At 42.3% G+C, this 18,262-nt stretch overlaps 1 protein-coding gene across 8 annotated transcripts in view; it reads right to left on the bottom strand.

Moving 5' to 3' along the window:
- SH3RF2 (SH3 domain containing ring finger 2) overlaps window positions 1-17,798 on the bottom strand; it is a 145,935-nt gene extending 128,137 nt beyond the window's left edge. For 4 of the 8 annotated variants that reach the window (XM_028849816.2, XM_077937314.1, XM_015141123.3 and 1 more), the window contains exons 1-2: window positions 17,644-17,798; window positions 16,002-16,485 (exon numbers count right to left, since the gene is read on the bottom strand). In XM_028849816.2, coding sequence (XP_028705649.1) covers window positions 16,002-16,379 — 378 coding nt within the window. In that variant the 5' untranslated portion in view covers window positions 16,380-16,485; window positions 17,644-17,798. Of the gene's footprint in view, window positions 1-16,001; window positions 16,553-17,643 lie in introns of those variants that run through there. The other 4 variants (XM_077937311.1, XM_077937313.1, XM_077937310.1 and 1 more) reach the window with 1 other exon arrangement.
- Window positions 17,799-18,262: the final 464 nt, after the last annotated feature.

Raw genomic sequence — 18,262 nt, 5'->3', positions numbered from 1 at the left:
ATAGTTTGTATATTTGTCCCCGCCCACATCTCATGGTGAATCATAATCACCAGTACTGGAGGTGGGACCTAGTGGGAGGTGATTGGATCATGGGGGTGGATTTTTTATGAATTAGGTTTAGCACCATCCCCTTGGTGCTCTCCTCATGAGATCCAGTCATTTAAAAGTGTGTGGCACCTCCCCCTACCTCTGGTCATTTAAAAGTGTGTGACAACTCCTGACCCTCTCCTCTCCTCTCCTCTTTCTCTCTCTCTCCCTCTCTCTCTCTCTTGCTCCTTGCTCCTGCTTTCACTATGTGACATGCCTGTTCCTACTTTGCCTTCTGCCATGATTGTAATGTTCCTGAGGTCTCCTCTCTGGCATGTTCTCACTTATAAGTGGGAGCTAAATGATGAGAACACATGGACACAAAGAAGGGAACAATAGACACTGGGGTCTACTTGAGGGTGGAGAATAGGAGGAGGGAGAGGAGCAGAAAAAGTAACTATTGGGTACTAGGCTTAATTCCTGGGTGATGAAATAACCTGTACAACAAACCCGTGTGACACATGTTTACCTGTATAACAAACCTTCACATGTACCCCTGAACCTAAAATAAAAGTTAAAAAAGTAAATAAATTATCCAGCCTCAGGTATTTATAGCAATGCAAAAATGGCCTAACACAATTACCACAGCTTCCGGGTCCCTCTGCATCTTCCTGTGCAGCTTATCTCATGCCACTCGCCTCAGTGCTTATCACCTTTCAGGCATGTGGGTTTTCTCTCAGTTTCCAGAACTCAGAACTTGCCAAGTCCTCTCTGCTCTCTGAGAACAGGGTCAGGATGTTCTCCCTCATTGGAACCCACTTCCCTGCTTTCCTCTCATCCTTCAGGTATCAGCATAAACGGCTCCCTTAGAAAGGTCTTTTTTGACCACCCTAATCAATTATCTTTCCTTTTATCCTCCATTTCATACCCTTGTCTATATTTAGTTTATATAACAGACACATTGCAATTTGCAATTATTTTTATTATTTGTGTGTGTGAGAAAGAGAGAGAGAGAGAGAGAGAGAGAGTGTTGGTGTTCTGCCTATATTTCTTCATTCAGCTTCACTTCCAATAGCTGACACCTATGATTTTGTTGAATGCCTTCTATTGAGCTTCTAGAATGTACTTTTCCTTTGGGGGCAGCTCTTAACCAATGACTGACAGGTAGGAGGGTATAAATACCCCAGATCTCTCATCTCTTGGCCAGCATAGTTCTAAGGTCTGGGTTTTATACTGTTCCCAGAGTTTTCTCAAAAGATTAAGCTTTATTGCCCACTGCGGTAGCTGGCCTCATAACACAGCTTTCTTGGTTACCCTCTCTTCCCTACATGATGCCACCACTCCCCTGCCAATGTCCTTACACCTCCCAAATAATCTATAAGTATTAAATCCTCATCTCAGGGTCGGCTTCTGAGGGGAACCCAGCTAAGATCATGAACTTTTTGTTCTTTTTATTTATCCCAATAAAATATATATAACATGTCTGTCTTGTTCATGGTTATATCCTAGAGCTTAGTTTAGTATCTGACACATAGTGAGCACTCAATATACATTTGTATAGTGAGTGAATATTAGTGGTTATTATTATTGAAATGTAGAATTTCTTCCTTTCACTGAGTTGTGTTATACCGGTAGTTTACCATGCCCCACAGAATGTGAGATGTGCACTGCAGAACTTACAGGAAGAAAAGTTATTTTTTTCTGTAGTGCTCTTAAAAGTAGCACTACTATTAAGATACTGTTTTAGCAAAGTTTGTTATGGCTAGAGGCTCTTTATGAGAAGGAATCCCAAGAAAGATTCTCTAGGATTGTGGCAATTCTTCCTGGTATGACCTGAAACCCCAGCATGTGGATACTTTAGAGATGTTTTAGGCAACAAAACCCTATTATGCTTATTTGCAGGTGGTTTAAAAAGAGAGCAACTGAACCCTGGACTAGGGACCTTCAGTGGAATAAGATGGATACTTATGCAGAGAGAGTGGCAATAATAATATTAAATAATAACAAAAATAATTAACATGTACTAAGTGCATTTATGGGCCAGTCCTCAAGTGTATTTGTTAATCTCAGAACCAATGTAGGTGGTAGGTTACACATTACTCCCATTCTTGATTAAGAGATTGGGGCTCAGGGAGGTTGACTTATCCAAAGTCATACAGCTATCAAAAGGTAGAACTGAGATTTGAAATTAACTATTATAACTTCAGAGCCCCTGTTCTTAACTAGTCCTCTATCTTGTCCCCAGGGTTAGGAATACTTAAAACCAGTTCAATAGGAGAACTAAGTGAAGTAGTCCAGCCTGGAGAAAATAAGATTGAAAATAAGGTGTTAAAATAAGATGCAACCCTCCTGAGTTGCCTTCAAAGAGCGGCAGATGCCCAAGGAAGAGTGGGCAGATGTGTTTCACGTGACTTAATTTCAGGGAGACTTTTCTAATGTTGCTTTTCAGAGGTGGAGGAAATAGTACGTGCTTAGACACAGAAAACTTCCCCAAACTGGAGATTCAAATGGACTGGGTGTGTGGGCCTATTGAGATAGGAAGTCAGTGAGAGGACTGAAGCATAGTGGCTTGGAGGACTTTCAAGATGTCTTGCAGATGTGAGATTTTAGAATGCAAAGGAATTAGAAGGCTCGCTCAGTCCCTACATATGTGGCTGGTACTATGCAGTTTTGGAGAACCAAGATTTAAACCGGTAACATGACTTGGGAGAAATTTACTAATGCCATGTTAATAAACAAAAAAGATATGTGCTATGCATACTCTTTGCATGAGGGAAGCAGAGCTACTGTGCTGCAAGATGAGCCAGCAGAAGTGACAGTTAAGAATGTGGGCTTAGAGTCAGTCTACATGGGTAGCTTGCCCAGAGTACTCCTGAGCCTCTTATCTGTAAACAAGTGTTGCTCTGTGGATTAAATAAGCTTTTGCGGGTAAAGGATTTAGCACAGGCTCTTGAAGATGGTAAGCGTTCAAAAATATTAGCTATCTTTCTGAAAACTTTTAAATTTATAATTTTTTCTTAAAAACATAAATGCAAATATTTCTATATCTTCTGCATACTCTATAAAACATGAAAAGAGAAAGTTTTAAATTTGGGTTGCTGGAATATTGAGACTCAGAGAACTTGAAACTTTTTCCATAACCGCAGTAAGGCTAAGATTTATTAAGCACTCAGATACATTTCATGTCACGTGGTTGGTTTTCAGCTAAGACAGGATTGGAAGCTGAGTTTCCTGAATTTCAGGCTCTATTTTTCCTCACCTACAATGGACCATTTTGCTTGTGCACATAATGGGTTTCTGTTAGAATGAAATATATTTTGTCCTGAATCTGTTTACATTTCAGGAAAAGCAGACCAGTTCTGGACCAGAGCTTGTCATATTCGAGATAAAATATCTCTCCCAAATATCCCTCCCTCGCACATTTGATTTCTGATTGGCTTCCCTCCCTTTTATACTCCTTCTCTGGTTTTTATTTCTACTGTCCAGATCACATATATACCTTTTCTGCCTTTTTTTTTCTTCTCTAGCTCCCTCTTTTCTCTCACTGAATTTCTCCTTCTCCTGTTTCCCTCTCTATGCACCGACACTGATTTTTACTACTTACGTTCTTAAATTTCTGACCAAGAAGTACCCAGTGAAGATACAGCATATAATTAACATGGAGTTAGATTGGCTGTGGATTAAATCATGCTCCAGAAGCTTAGCAACAACATTAGAATGGTAACGTTGGTGCCAAAGGATTCAACCAGCAATGGCAGCTAGCGCAGGGCTCTATGAGGTTGCAAAAGGGAACACCACACCAGTCTTGGTCACCTTGGTTAGAACCCAGCCCTTGGATTCAGGCAGACCTGGTTCAAATTCTGACTCTGCACTTCCTAAGTGTTTCCTCATCTGTAAAGTGGGAAAATACCATAGACCTCCAAGGACAGTTGAGAGGATTAAAGAAGACATGGTTCTTTGGCTCAGTTCCTGCCACATGGTGTGAGCTACATGATGGTAGCAGTTACTAAGGTGATGATTGGCAACTATATCCACCTTTTCTTTGACTCCTTTCTTTCCTGCTCCCTCCCTCCATGCCCAATCAGTGAGAACAATCATTCCACTTGGTTACACTGGCTTAATTCTCCAGGCTTTGGGATAGCAACTGGAATGGGAAGGTAGGAATCCCAGGAATATCTCAGCTACAAAACTTTATGTTGTGAAAAAAATCGTAGTGTTTGAAAAGCTGCAGAAAACAAGAACAAAACAACAAAAAGAAATATATTTAACTGCAAATTATTATTTTTCTTTCTAATACAAAGAGAAGTAAAAGAGGGAGATAGTAAATGTTTCTTTTTCCCCTGTTAAAATGCAGCCTCCTGCATCCTGGATCCTTTTTAATCACCTCTCAATAGGAAGAGAACACTGCTGTCTTCTTCCATTGTTCTCTCCCTCTATTCCTCCTTCCCTTACGCATCAAGCCAATCTACTCGGCTTTCTCTCATCTGTGGGAATTCACGACTCTGAGGAGAAATTTGGAATCCAGAAGATTACCTCTCCTGCTTCTCCAGAGAGTTGGGAAGGGAAGTTTTCTCTTCTGCCCCTCCATTTCTCGGCCATTCCTGTTTATTAAGCAAAAGTCCCAGATAAGATTTACTGCCACTCTGCCTTTCTCATATCCAGGCAGCTCGTTAATATCACAGACGAACACCTTTCCTGAACACAGCCCTGCAGAGTTCTATTCCTGCTCTGTGCTCCGTGATTCTGCTGTATCGCCTTGGCAACCAATTAAAATACTTTAATGTGTACAGCGATATCATTCTTAATTCTGCAAAAACCAGGGCAACCTGCTCAGAAGGCTTTGGCATGCCAGTCAGTTGGTGTTCTCCTTGGTATCCGGCTGCATTCTGGTTTGACTTCTTTTTTCACCTCCCAATTACCTCTGAATCCCCTGCAAGCACCTACCTGTCATTCCTAACACACCTGGCCTCAAGTCAAGCAACACCCTCATCAACAAGGCAGGGGCTGGAAGAGATCCTGGGGACAAAATGGCTGATATGTCTACTTTCGTTTAGCCTCAAGGGAAGATACCAGGAGCTCAGCCATGAGGCTGGCTAATCTAACTGCAGTTTCTTGCAATATGGCAAACATTATGCATTCAATAATTAAGTATTTAGTAAATGCTGATTGCATTTCAGGCCCTGTGTTAGGTACAAAGGAGGACAAGACACTTCCTTACCCATAGAGCTTATAGTCTAGTAGAAAAGAGACGTGAACAGACAGCACTGTACTGTCTGATACGTGCTGTGGAGGCTGGAGGGTAGCACTGGAGGCTCTGGGAACCTGAGGGGAACCTGAGGAGGAACCTAAGACCAACCTGGGTTTGGGACAGAGGGCTGACTTCCGGAGGAACAGAGGCTACACTGGTACCTGAGGATGGGTTGCCGTCAGCCACATGGCGAGTTTCCCAAGTAGCTGGACAGTTTCATTCCTACCTTCTCTAACACTGGCAGTTTGTCTGATGCGCTCAGCTTGGTGGTCTGCTTCAGATACCCTGGCATTATTTGCCTTATTTCTCCTGCTTCCAGGCTAATGTTTTCCTAATAGCCTTTCAGGAAAGGGTGACAGTGAATGATCCACGTTCTCTCACGTCTACTCTTGGTCCCTCTATGCTGTGCATGCAAGTGCTACCTGAGGGGCACATTTTCCAAAGCCAGTGGTGTTGGGGCCCTGAGGCCGGGACTCACCACCCATCTTACGTGCCCGCAATGCATTCTGAGGTTTGCAATCCTCAGTGTCATGGATTTCTGTTGATGCCTATTTTTTAAAAGTACAACCTCAAAATCTTCCCTAAACATTCCCACAACTAGAGGGATGATAAATTTTGATGTGTAATCATATTTTCCTATTTTGTTTTATTAATATTTACACTTACAGAACACACACCTCTTGTATAAAGTGGAGATACCAGTAGCACCATTCTCAGTGGGTTGTGTGTAGAGTTAAATGAGATTCTGTAGGTAGAGCCCAGTGAATGACACACAGTAAGTCCTCCATACATATACTCTGTTTGTAGAGGTGACCAGTTCTTCATCTGTGCTCTTGTAACACATGTGAACACCTTTATTTTAAGATTAACTGCATCATGCATAATAAGTAGGATGCAGTTAATAACTCTTAAACTTTAAAATAAGGTTTAAGTGGTATGTGGTTTACATAAAAGATCACAAGTTATTTGAGGACATGGATCCTGTCTCAATCACTTTTGGAGCCCAAGCAAAGGGATTTTACCCATCAAAGGCATCTTATATGTGTATGTTGAACAAGTGAGACCTGGAAAATATTAATAATAACAATGTCTGACATTGATTGCTGCTGAGCTTACTATGAGTCAGGTCCTGTGCTACGAGATTTATAAGAATTATCTTGATATATCCTCCAAGTGATGCCATGATTTTTATTATCCCCATGTCTATAGCACAGGGAAACAGCAGTCCACCTGTGGTAGGCATGACAGCATGTGAAAAGAGAAACCTACCTGTAGGAGTACAAGCAGATAGTTAACCATACTGGGAGCTTGTTTGGTGCCAAGCCCTGTGCTAAGCACTTTGTAGGCATCATCTCATTAAATCCTCCCAATAACCATATGAGGTGAGCCTTACTATTTCTATTTCATAGTGACAACGTTCAGAGTCACTAAGTAACTTGCCCAGAAGCACACAGCCATTACTTAGGAGAAGCATTATCTTGTAAACATTATCTTGTTTACTTGTATCATCAGATGTCTAAGGTCAGAAGCAGCAGAAAATTGGAATACATATTTTAAAAATAATATTAAAATACCTATTCCTATTATTCAGAAATAATTTTAAATATATCATATTTTTACCTAATATTATCAGTTTTTTCAACAATTATATTTTTTATTGTGGTAAAATACACATAGCATAAAATCTACCATGTTAGCCTTTGCTGAGTGTTCAGTTCAGCAGCATTAAGCACCTTGATCTTGTTATGCAAGCGTCACCACTATCCATCTCCAGAACTTTGTCATCACCCCATACTGAAACTTCCCATTATATATATACACACATATATATATACATACATATATATACACCCATACACACATTATATACACACACACCCACACACACACATACGTACCAGAGGCTGGGGAGAGGAGAGAATGGGAAGTTATTGTTCAATGGATACAGAGTTTCAGTATGGGGTGATGACAAAGTTCTGGAGATGGATAGTGGTAACGCTTGCATAACAAGATCAATGTACTTAATGCTGCTGAACTGAACATTTAGCAAAGGCTAACATGGTAGATTTTATGCTATGTGTATTTTACCACAATAAAAAATATAATTGTTGAAAAAACTGATAAAATGAGGGCTTTGGCAGCACGAATACAGTGGCCATGTTTCTACAGGAAACACTGTCTTCCCTTCATATTGGAGGCCAGGTCAGTTCAACTCATAAACTCAGGGGCAAATTCTTTCAGAGCCTCTTCCTTTCTGTCACTGGTATCCCTATGACTAAGTGTCAATTAAGATGAAACGTTTCTCTCAAGATCAAAGAGCACATGAAATTTGTGGTGTATGATGGAAGAGTTTAGACATATGCAGAGTGGCATTGCTATCTTCTTAGGGTTAGCGACTCATGAGCTAAGAGATCTTGAAGCTGGCCCACTGTATTCTCCTGAGAATGATGTTCATCACCCAAAAAGGTATTCAATAAGGTGATTCACAGCAAGGATGTTTCAGCCACCACATGACTTTATGCCTAATAAAGTGTGCTACTTGTTTCTCAAATAGCTCTGTAATGGCTCAATTCATAAAGGGTTCATTTCTGCATAATGAGGAGTGCTTTCATGATCCCATGAGGTCTACTACAGGCATGATTATGTTTATTTATTTACTCTTTCATTAAAAAAAAAAATCCTAATATGGGTGAAGCTGTGAGCTGGGTGCTCTGAGCACAGTATTCAGAGATAAGATGAGTTGCCTCTTCTGTTTGTGCTTGGAAAAAAGATTAAAGAAATGACAGAGATCTGAGATGCACTCAGCTACTATTTGAGTCCTGGAGTCTGAGCTCATGAGTGTCCCTGGTGTGAGCTTTCAAGACAGAGCCTGGTACATAGCAGGCACTTAGGAATAGTTTGTCGAATGCTCTGGCTTCTGAGCTGGGGATCTGGAGCAGTGTGACCCTGGGGACTGGCACAGGCCTCAGTTGCAGGAAGCAGCTCATGGTGAACAGAATTATCTTTCCCCGCCCATGTTCTATCACTTGCTTTGGATGTTCTTGCTGGTGTTCATGTGTGCTAGGGGTTTCAGGTAACCTGAGATTTCAATGGAAAAGAATGGCTTTGTCTGCCAGGGACATGGAGACTGCTCCCCAGTTACCCAGTAAGCTCGGTCACCTGCTTGGAGTAGAGGTAACTTCTTGTTTGGCTGCACTGAATCCAGGAAGTTGCTGTAGATACAGCTGATAGTCCTCACGATGGCAGGCAACGAGTCTGGCATGAGGGCTGCTGAAAGACTTCATTACAGAGAACGCTGACATGCATGCTCCTGGTGGTATCTAGTCACCCTGATAGGAAGGCAAGTATCTAATCATTCTGCCTCTCCTCTATTTCCTTCCCTTCTCCTTCAGCTTCCATTCTCATTCAAGATATCCCTGCCCTATCCTGCTTTTTCTAGGTCCACATGCCCAGAACGGACCCTGCCTTTTCTTCCCTTGACCATACACTTCCTGACTTTTAAAACATCTTTTTGTTTTTCTAGGAAGTTTCTTTTTATCAATCAAGCTTCATTTTGTTCAAACTGAATTGCCTCGCCACCTGATATTTTCATAAACCATCATTTCTTGAGTCTAAGAATTCTTTGTCTTAATCAAGTTTATTGGGTTATAATTTATATGCAAAAATGTACCCAGTTTAAGTGTCTACTTTGATGTTTTGGTAAAACTATATACCATTGCATACAACATTTTCATTATCCAAAAAATCACTATGGTGTATGGTTTTGTCTTTTCTACAATTTTATATAAGTGGAATAAGACAATATGTACTCTTTGGTAAGACACTTCTTTTTTCACATCTTAACATTTCTAAAATTGGATGCATCCTACAGTGAGCATGTAACATAGTAGTGTTTCTCTTTCCCTCTAAGAACTATACCTAAATAGACAATATGTCTTATAATGAATACCTTAAAATCAATATCAATATCCCTAATTTATATATATATATATATATATATATATATATATAGATGTCAATATGTATATGTATGTTTGTATACATGTGTACTGACTGGTTGGTTTACCAATTAATCGTGATTGGTTTTTGCACTGAGGAGGTGAGAATCTTTGCTTTGCTGTGTACGTTACCATAGTGCCTAGAGCTGAAAAGTGGTAGGAACTAAAATACTGCAGAGGGTGGCAATAGTGAGTTTCCAACAGTTTCCTAAAAATATCTTTTGCGTTATGACTGAGCATGTGAAGTCTGAGACAGCGTTTCTCAAATTTTGTTCCACGGACAATTAATATTACTAAGAGGCTAATACAATAAAAGGGAGAAGAAAGGGGGTGTCAATGCCATAGAAATTTGGGAAGTGCTTCTTATTAAGATCCCACTTAGAAATTCACAATTCATTAGCATGCTAAAACTTGCAAAAAGTTTTGCAGCAAAGGGAAAACGTTTAGTTTTACTTTAATCTCAGGTTTGTCTGACCGTGGCACTTTGTGGCACACCCATTACCAGAATTCACCATGTGAAAGGCTGGTCTAAAGTACAAGCATGAATAAACAGAAGGAGAAAGAAAGGGAGAGCCAGGTGTGGTGTGTGCCTGTAGCTGCAGCTACTCAGGAAGCTGAGGCAGGAGGATTGCTTGAGCCCAGGAGTTGGAGGCCGCAGCAAGCTATGATTGGGCCACTGCGCTGCACTGCACTGTGACAGAGTGAGGCCCTGTCTCTAAAGCATAATTTTTTTTTAAAGGGAAAAGAAATTGAGTAAAGTTATCCAGGTTGAGTATCCCTTGGGACCAGAGGAGTTTCAGATTTCAGATTTTTTTTTTTTTTTGATTTTGGAATATTTGCAGAATACATATTAGTTGAGCATCTCAAATTGAAAAATCTAAACTCTGAAATTCAAAATACTTTGATGAACACTTCCTTTGAGCCTCACGTCAGCACTCAAAAAGTGTTGGATTTTGGAGCATTTTGGATGTCAGATTTTCAAATTAGGACTGCACAACCTATACTTGAGCTGGTCCCAGCTAAGCCCAAAATGATGTAATGGTGCCTGCAATGGGCCAGATGAGGATGCTCCTCAAGAGTCAAGGGCTAAATAGGCACTTTTCTTCTCTCCTAAGTCTTTTTATAGTATGAAGGGACAGGTGGGAAGGCAACTTTTCCTAAGAGGAAATGAAACAACACAAAAATGTATATTGGCCAATCCCTTAGGTAACATGTCCCTAATGCACATGGCAGATAATTGAGGTTGAGTAGGAAAATCCTTATGCCCCACCCATTGCCTCAGAGCTTAGGCCGTCCTGTGGGGAATGAGCTGTTGTTGTGTTTGTCCACTGCTTGGCCAGACACCTTTAACTGACAAAACAAAAACAAAAACAAAGAACTGAAGTAGGTAATGGAATGATTGTCTACGACAGGGAGGAGCCCACTGCAGGGATTACCCCGATCACTTAAATGATAGTGAAGTTTTTCTCAGAAATAGCATTTCTCAGAAATACACAAAGAAATGAAAGGAAATCAGAGTGGGTCAGGTGAAAATCAGGCAGCGCCTAAAAGAAATGTGCAAGAGCTTACGTTCCTTTCCTAAAATATTGTCATACAGTAAAATAGACTTTTTTCTCTTGGCATTTATTTCTATGAATTTTAACACATACACAGTTTCATTTAATTACTACCACAATCAGGATATGTAACAGTTCTATCACCTCATTCTGCCCCTTTTTGGTCACATCCTCCCCCAATCCATAACCCCTGGCAACCACTAATCTATTTCTCATCACTACAGTTTTGTCTTTTTGAGAACTCCCTTTCCTTTTGCAACAATCTTTGGTTCCTTTTTTTTTTTTTTTAATGGGGATCCCTGGATGTTTCTTTGTGTGTGCAAAGAACTCCAGTGCCAGCCAACTTTCTCTTCTATTGTTACTCTTTTGTGATTTACTGTTGCTAACGTTTATTAGCTTCTGTTATATGCCAGGCACTTGTGCTAAGCTCTTTATATATATTATCTCATTTTAATCTCACAATAGCTGTATGATATATATAAGCCTTTATTATTTCCATTATACAAACCTAGAAACTGAGGATCAGAGAGGTTAAGTGACTTGCCTAAGGCCTCACAGCTAACAAACAGTTGAATCCCGGCACAAATACAGCCCACTTCACCATAAATCCTTTAACACTACAGTAAGCAATAAAAGGGAGGAGACTAACTAGAAAAGAGGTGCACTGAGAGAGATTGGAGGCAGTGCCAATGGGGGGCCATGTGGTTATTAAAAATGTTTGTAAATGTGTGTGAAGCTGGAGAACCATCTGGGTCTCTTGACTTCTCAACCTCAGCCCCTACCTTTATGTCTTCCTCCACCTGCTACATATGGTACTTGCTGTCCCGGATGGCACCTATCTGCTGTTTTCAGGGTCCTGGGATGATTTTAATCCCCTTGCAAATTTAGCAAAAACCCCACTGTCTATATCACAGCTCTGTTACAGGACACAACCTCTGAGACCCAGGAAAGGGGCTGGCCCACCTTCTGGTTTCTACCCAACCTCAATTCCCTGATGTGCTTTCTGACCTCATTTTTTTTTTCCCCATCAGTTGCTTGCAACAGCAGCTGAAAAGTTTCTAGGACAAAACCACCTGGTCTGTGTACTGGAGGTGGCAGGTGTGTTCTTGCTGATAAGGGGCAGGTAGGACAGAAATGTGTGTGATTGGCATGATACTAGCAATGTAGGGAGAAAGTCCTCCCCTGCAGAACCCATGGCAACATTTGTGTTGGGGAATAGAGTGAGAAGCAGGAAAAAGCAAAAGATAGAAAAGTGAATGAAGAACTGATGATGCTGAGGAAGTAGACCAGGTTCTTGCCCTGTGTATGGTTTTCCTTTGAATGTGCTGTTTGGGGAAAGTGAAGTTAGTTAGGGAGTTTTCTTCTAGAACGGATCATAGCAACTTAAGGGTTCTGGAAGTGAGCTGTGAAGCCAGCACACGCTGGGAAGAATCACACATCTGAATCATGGCCACGGATCACGTGGAGACAAACAAAACAATGCAAAAATCAGGGCACCAAGCACCGTCTTTGGATGGCACTTGCTTAACAAGGGGCTGGAAGGGTGTGTGTAATTTAGAGTAGAAAGTATTGAGTCACTTCAATAACAACCACAGCTAACATTTACTGAGCACTTAATATGAGCCGTCTCTGTGCTCAGAGCTAAGTGACATGAATCATCTCACGTATTTCTCAAAACAACCCTCTGAGGTAGGTACTACCATTATCTCCAATTTACAGATGGGGAATTGGAGGACCTGAGGTTTAAGTGATTTGCCCAAAGTGCACAACTGTTGAGGGCAGAGTCAGGATTTGAATTTGGGTGTTTCTCAAACCCAAGTCCATAGATTCTTAACTTCTCTGCTTTACCACCTATCCTAAAACAGAAATATTACTAAAGTGTAACAGAATGAGGAGGAAGAAAGACCAGCTATTCAGGATCCTACAATCCTTTTGAAGGCTTGCCAAGTTCCTTTGCTTTAACTGCATTAGGGAAGGAATAAGAAGAGCCAGTGGGATCTGCACCACCCGGGCCTCTTCCTGGAGGAGTCTGGTGATCTTGCCTGTTGGTTTGAAATAATTGCACACGGTAGAAACCTACAGCTGTTTCTCAAGTTTTTCTTTTTACACAATCATCTAGGGAGGGTTTTAGACATGTCGGCACAATAGGCAATTTTTTTTTCTCTCTATTGGGCTGGCACCATGAGGTGTGACTATTGGTTCCACCCTAGAACACTGGTTGGCACAGGATGCATCAGGCCTCTTTGAGCCAACAAAAAGAGCTTGATGAGCTTTTTTTTTAGATGAGCCTAGGTGAGCAGAACAGACTTTGGGCTTCAAAAGCTCATGGACAGGAAGTTAAATGAACTCCTTCAGGGTGCCAGGTTATCGGCAAGCCCTTTGAAAGAGGTGTTTTACAAAATGGTGCCCTGTGACAACAGGTTATTTATGCTTTCTGAGGGGAGTACTTTATACTTAGTATTATCCTGGCCTGAACTCATCATAGAATCAAGTTCAATAATAATAATAATACCTATTACACTCTCCTGCAAGGGCTGTAACTCCTTCTACATTTTGTAGCATGCCTCATGCGTGGCAGGACACAATAAACAGTCAATAATAATGTTCCCTGTGATAATGATCTTCCAAATGCCTTTCATCTAAGGCTCTCAAAGTGTTTTGGAGATACTAATTAGTTAAGCCTCACAGTGGCTGTCTGTTTTCATAAAAGACATCTTCCCATTTTACAGAATTTTAAATTGAGACCCAGCAAACATAAGTGGCTTGCCCAAAATCATACAGCATGTCTAAATGAATCTTAATGATGATGCTTTGCATTTACACAGCAGATGTTTTCTAAGGCAGTAAGAGTACGTTGCAAAGATAATTTTCACACTATCCTGGAAGAAGGTGGGTAGCAAGTAGCTTTTGACTACATTGGCTGAACTGTGGCAGAGAGGGCAAGGAACTCAGGAGGATTTGACCAAGGATGCAAGTCCATTCCTCTGACTCTCTGAGCAGACGGTGGCATCCAGATAACCCTCAGTTCTCTGAACTGTGGGATGCATAGTTACTTTCACAGTTGCAAAAAGATAGGTAATATTTTTGGGAGCAGAGACATGTTGCAAAACAACAGCCATATTGACATCCAGAAATGGGTTTGTTCATAGCCCCATTGAGGAAGGCAAAAGGGATGAGAGGAGTCACTTCAAGAAAGGATAGTTAGGAAATAAAGGAATTGGGAGGTGGGGGTGCCAGCTCTGCTCTCTTGCAGAGCAACTTTCTAGCCCAGGTCCTGCCTGAACACAGGAGCCCTTGAGTTTCCGCCTCACTACAGGACTTGGTCCAGAGCACCTTGGAGGGTGGGCACAGACCGTAGTCTGATGTTATAAGTCCCTGCAAAAGAATTCCAGAGAGACGCAGTATCTTAATGGCTGTCTCTTATGTATGACCAGCTCTCACCTCAATTCCCTATTCCAGAAGGGCCCTGGGAATCCTCTATAGTTCAAACACTTGGGAGCTGTGGTTGCATTCATCGCTACCTTTCCTTTGCAACACAGCCACATTGAGAAAGATGAAAACCACAACAAAAATATTCCAAGCTGATAGGGGAACTGCCTGCTCCCAGTGTGACACCGTTTCCTGAGTGAGTGATGATACTCTGCTGAAAGGCAGGTCAGACTTCCGCAAGGTGGGGAAGGGAAGAGGTTGCTAGGTCTTCGGAATTCAAGGGGGATTTGCTGACCCAGAGATAGAGCTCCTTTCTCTACGAACGAGGCATGTTTGAGAACAATTTGCTTCCCTACCCCCACTCTGCCATTTCCAGACCTGTGGATTCTGATTGATGACTAGACCAGGGGTAGTGGAGGGACTTAAAAAGAAAAAGTCCTTTTCTGGAATGTGTTCACATACAAGCACAATGGCAATAAAAAGTCTACAGTGAAAAAATGTCCCACTTCTTCCCACCCTCATTTCGAATGTTTACACATGCCCTATGGGTGGTTTAAAGATGCAGTGAACCCAGGAAGCGGTAGCCCTTAGAAGGAAAATTTTGGAAAGTTGTTCCAAATGCATATCACAAGCCACTCCTCACTCCTGAGTAAGGAAGCAGTCCTGCAAGACCCTCCCACACACTGTTTGTCTTCTGAGCAGGGAGATGTAGGACCCTGCTGCCAGCATTTAGACTCTAACGCTTGCTCTAGGTAAGACTTCAAGGAATGCAGCTTTGATTTTCTAAGTATGCCAATGGCCCAAGCCACAGCTTTCCGTGTCCACTTTGTTACACTGACTCCAGGGGTGACAGTGCAAATAATTCTGCTGGACTCACAAGGACCATGTCCTTCTTTCCAGATGTGCCCTTACACATTATCCCACAACAAGACTCATAGCCAGGTCAGATGAAGTCCTCGGGGTGTGCTTTCAGTGCTGGACAGAGCGATTCCCATTATCCAAACATGAAAAGCATTAATCTCCTGCGAGGCTTAACTGGGTCTGTTTGGTTTTTTAATTGCAGCGCCTGCTGTGTATCTTCTGTGTATTTCATTCATTTTGCAAAATGAGACACATCTGCAGAGCTTCTATACACAGCTGATGTACTTCACAGCCCAGCCTTCGCTATCAATCAGTCCACCCACATAGACGCTTCCCTCCCGCACTATCTCCCTCGTCAAGTATCTTGATAGCTTCGAACAGATTATGAATGAGTATTGCCATAATAGCACTTTATGACTAGGGGTGGGAAGATGGATTTGGGTAAAATTCAAAAAAAACTTGACATTTGGAAATTTCCAAGAGATCTCAAAAGCAACAAGCAGTTGGATTTGTTTTCTCTTTTTTTTCCCCACCCTCCGTGCATTTCCCAGGCACTGGTTTGGCCTCAGAAGAGCAGAAATCAAACACCAAAAATATAATCTAAAAGGCTTTCCTTGTTCTACTACTTTCTGGACAAGAGGAAAGGAGAACCTAGGAAGCTTTAGTAGTTCTAAAGAGAATTCTTAGATAGATTAGGTAGGCTCAGGCTTCCATCGTATTTGAGTAAAATGATCACTGCCCACAGAAACGTATCACTGGGGAATCACCAGCAGCACTCTGGAATGTTAAACTTGTAGTTAAAAGAAGATAATCTCTAGCTCCTTGTATACACAAATCCAACCTCCATGTGGGCATGATATTAACAAATAAGATCTCTCTTACCCCATCCATGTGGATTCTGATATTAGGCACTAGCCGGAAAGGACTGGCCTGCAGACGTCTGGGGTTGGTCCTGTTTTTCCTGCCATCCTGCAAGGTCATCATGCCGGGCCTGCGGAAGGAGCCTCCTCTCCCGGAGCTCTGCCCTGAGCGCACTCCATCGAGAAGGCGCACGAGCAGCAGGTTGGCCGGCAGCGCCTCGATGCTGCAAAACACAGGCGTCCTGCATTCGGGGCACCGCAGCTCTTTGTGGGCCTTGAAAACCCTCTGTAGACATGGTTTGCAGAAGGTGTGCTGGCAAGGGAGGACTTTGGCTGTGACATCGAGCTTCTCAAAGCACACAGGGCACTCCAGAAGATCAAGTAATGTCAAATCATCCATTTTATTTCAAAACTCCAGTTCCCACCTGGAGGAGCAGAGTCCACATGATAAGGTCAGTTGAGCAACGGGGGCAGAGCTGGCCTCTTGAGAACGTCAGAATTCTTGCCTGCTTGAAGGAGGGAGAGGAGAGAAAAAAAATGTGACTGCTCCGAGAGGTATATCCCACCTACATCGAGGCAGTGTCTCATAAGGCAGTTTGCAAGTACTTTGTTCCGGCACCCAAGTTTCAAGTGACTCATTCTGATTCAATGCTAGCAGGTATAAGACTCAACTCGTGCTTGCTGTGAGGATCAGAGGAGCACTGAGCACAAGACTGACTGTTCATTGCCTATGTGGCCAGGAGAGCAGAGAAATAAACTGGCCTGCTGAAGTGGCTCCCCAAGCCCTCTCTACCAGCCAGGGCCGGGAAGAGTTCCTTCACCCCTGCCTGGGGAAAGCTCCTGACAGTCTCAATTCTTACAACAAAGCCCCCTCCGAACGCAAGTTCTGTGAAGTTACCTCCTCCTCCTCCTTCCCCTAAATCTAAGTGTATCTGTTATCTGCATGACATGCAGATTAGTTTAGGTCGGTACGTTTATCTGAATCTCATGCAGATGTAGAATTATTTCCTTTACAATATACCTTCCCACATGATGCTAGCAATGAAAAATTTCCATTAGAAACCCATTTCCAAAAATTGTTTTGCCTTAACTACAAGTCAGGGTGCTTGGAAGCTCTGTTTCTTTTCTTTTTTCATCTTTGGTTCTTTTTTTTTTTTTTCTCCTCATTCTGATTACCTTAGGCTCAGAGACAATATTCCTCCCACGAGGTAAAGTAGTGCAGCCTGTTTAGTTACTTTGACATTGTTCTCAGTTTCAAACGAAGCAGATAGGAATTCCGGATTGTGGTCACAACCTGTAAAAACCGTACTGGGGCAGCATATACAGGTAGGGGTCGTGTGTGTGTGTGTATGTGTGTATGCATGTGTGTGTGTGTGTGGTCTGAAAACAGTACGTATTCCAGAAACAAGTTTCCTTTTGGATGTATGAAAAGAAGCCTCCAGTTTAGAAAAGTGTGGGAAGAAGTCAGCTGTCCCTCACAAGTGCCAGGGCTTCAGTGAGTACTGAGCCCAGAGGTTTGGCAAGAAGGCCAGTGGCTCCACTAGCGACTAGTCAGCAGGACAGATACGACGCGAGAATGAGCGATGGCGCCTCGCCTTTCTAAGACTCCTCTCCAAAGATGTCAGCGCGGCGGCGGGCTGGGGAGGCGTGTGGGGGCCACTAACCTTGTGCGTGTAACCTCTGCTGAGTTCAGCTCAGCCCCCTCCTCCGCGCAGCAGGGGTGCGCGGCTCCCTCCAACCGGCTTCCATTCCCCCAAGCGCCGCTGCTGCCACCGCTTTGAAAACTTTAACCACTCAGTCTTACTCATTTCAAGGGATCGCCTTACCCAGCCCTGTTAACGCTTTCACCGCCAGGCTGCTGCCTACCAACCACGCTTTTGTTGTTGCGGTTGTTAACTTTATGATCTTTCCTTTAGTTAACTGAATTGTTTCTGGGAAAAGATGGTAAGAGGTAAAATATCAGCCAGTCCCTAAGGCCAAGTATTTACAAAGTTCCTATTTTCACCTTTCCCGGTTTCTCTAGTATCCAAGGAGTCGGAACCTGCTCCATTATAAACATACCAAAGTGATTGTGTTTATTTTAAACCTTCATAAGGATTTCCTGGGAAGGTCAAAAGTAAAAATGGTCAAGCTATGAAAATAAGGATAAGCCAGACACCTAGAAAATGTTGCTCTTTGAAAATCATAGTCAATCTCTACATTTAGAGATAAGAGGGACTTTAGTGATCTTTTTGCTCAATCTGTTTCCATTAAGAAACTAGTGTCACATATATACACATACGT

This window comes from Macaca mulatta, chromosome 6 (genome assembly GCF_049350105.2).
Source record: "Macaca mulatta isolate MMU2019108-1 chromosome 6, T2T-MMU8v2.0, whole genome shotgun sequence".
NCBI lineage: Eukaryota > Metazoa > Chordata > Mammalia > Primates > Cercopithecidae > Macaca > Macaca mulatta.
Note: the sequence above shows the minus strand (reverse complement) of the source record. Positions and strands in the feature narration are given on the sequence as shown.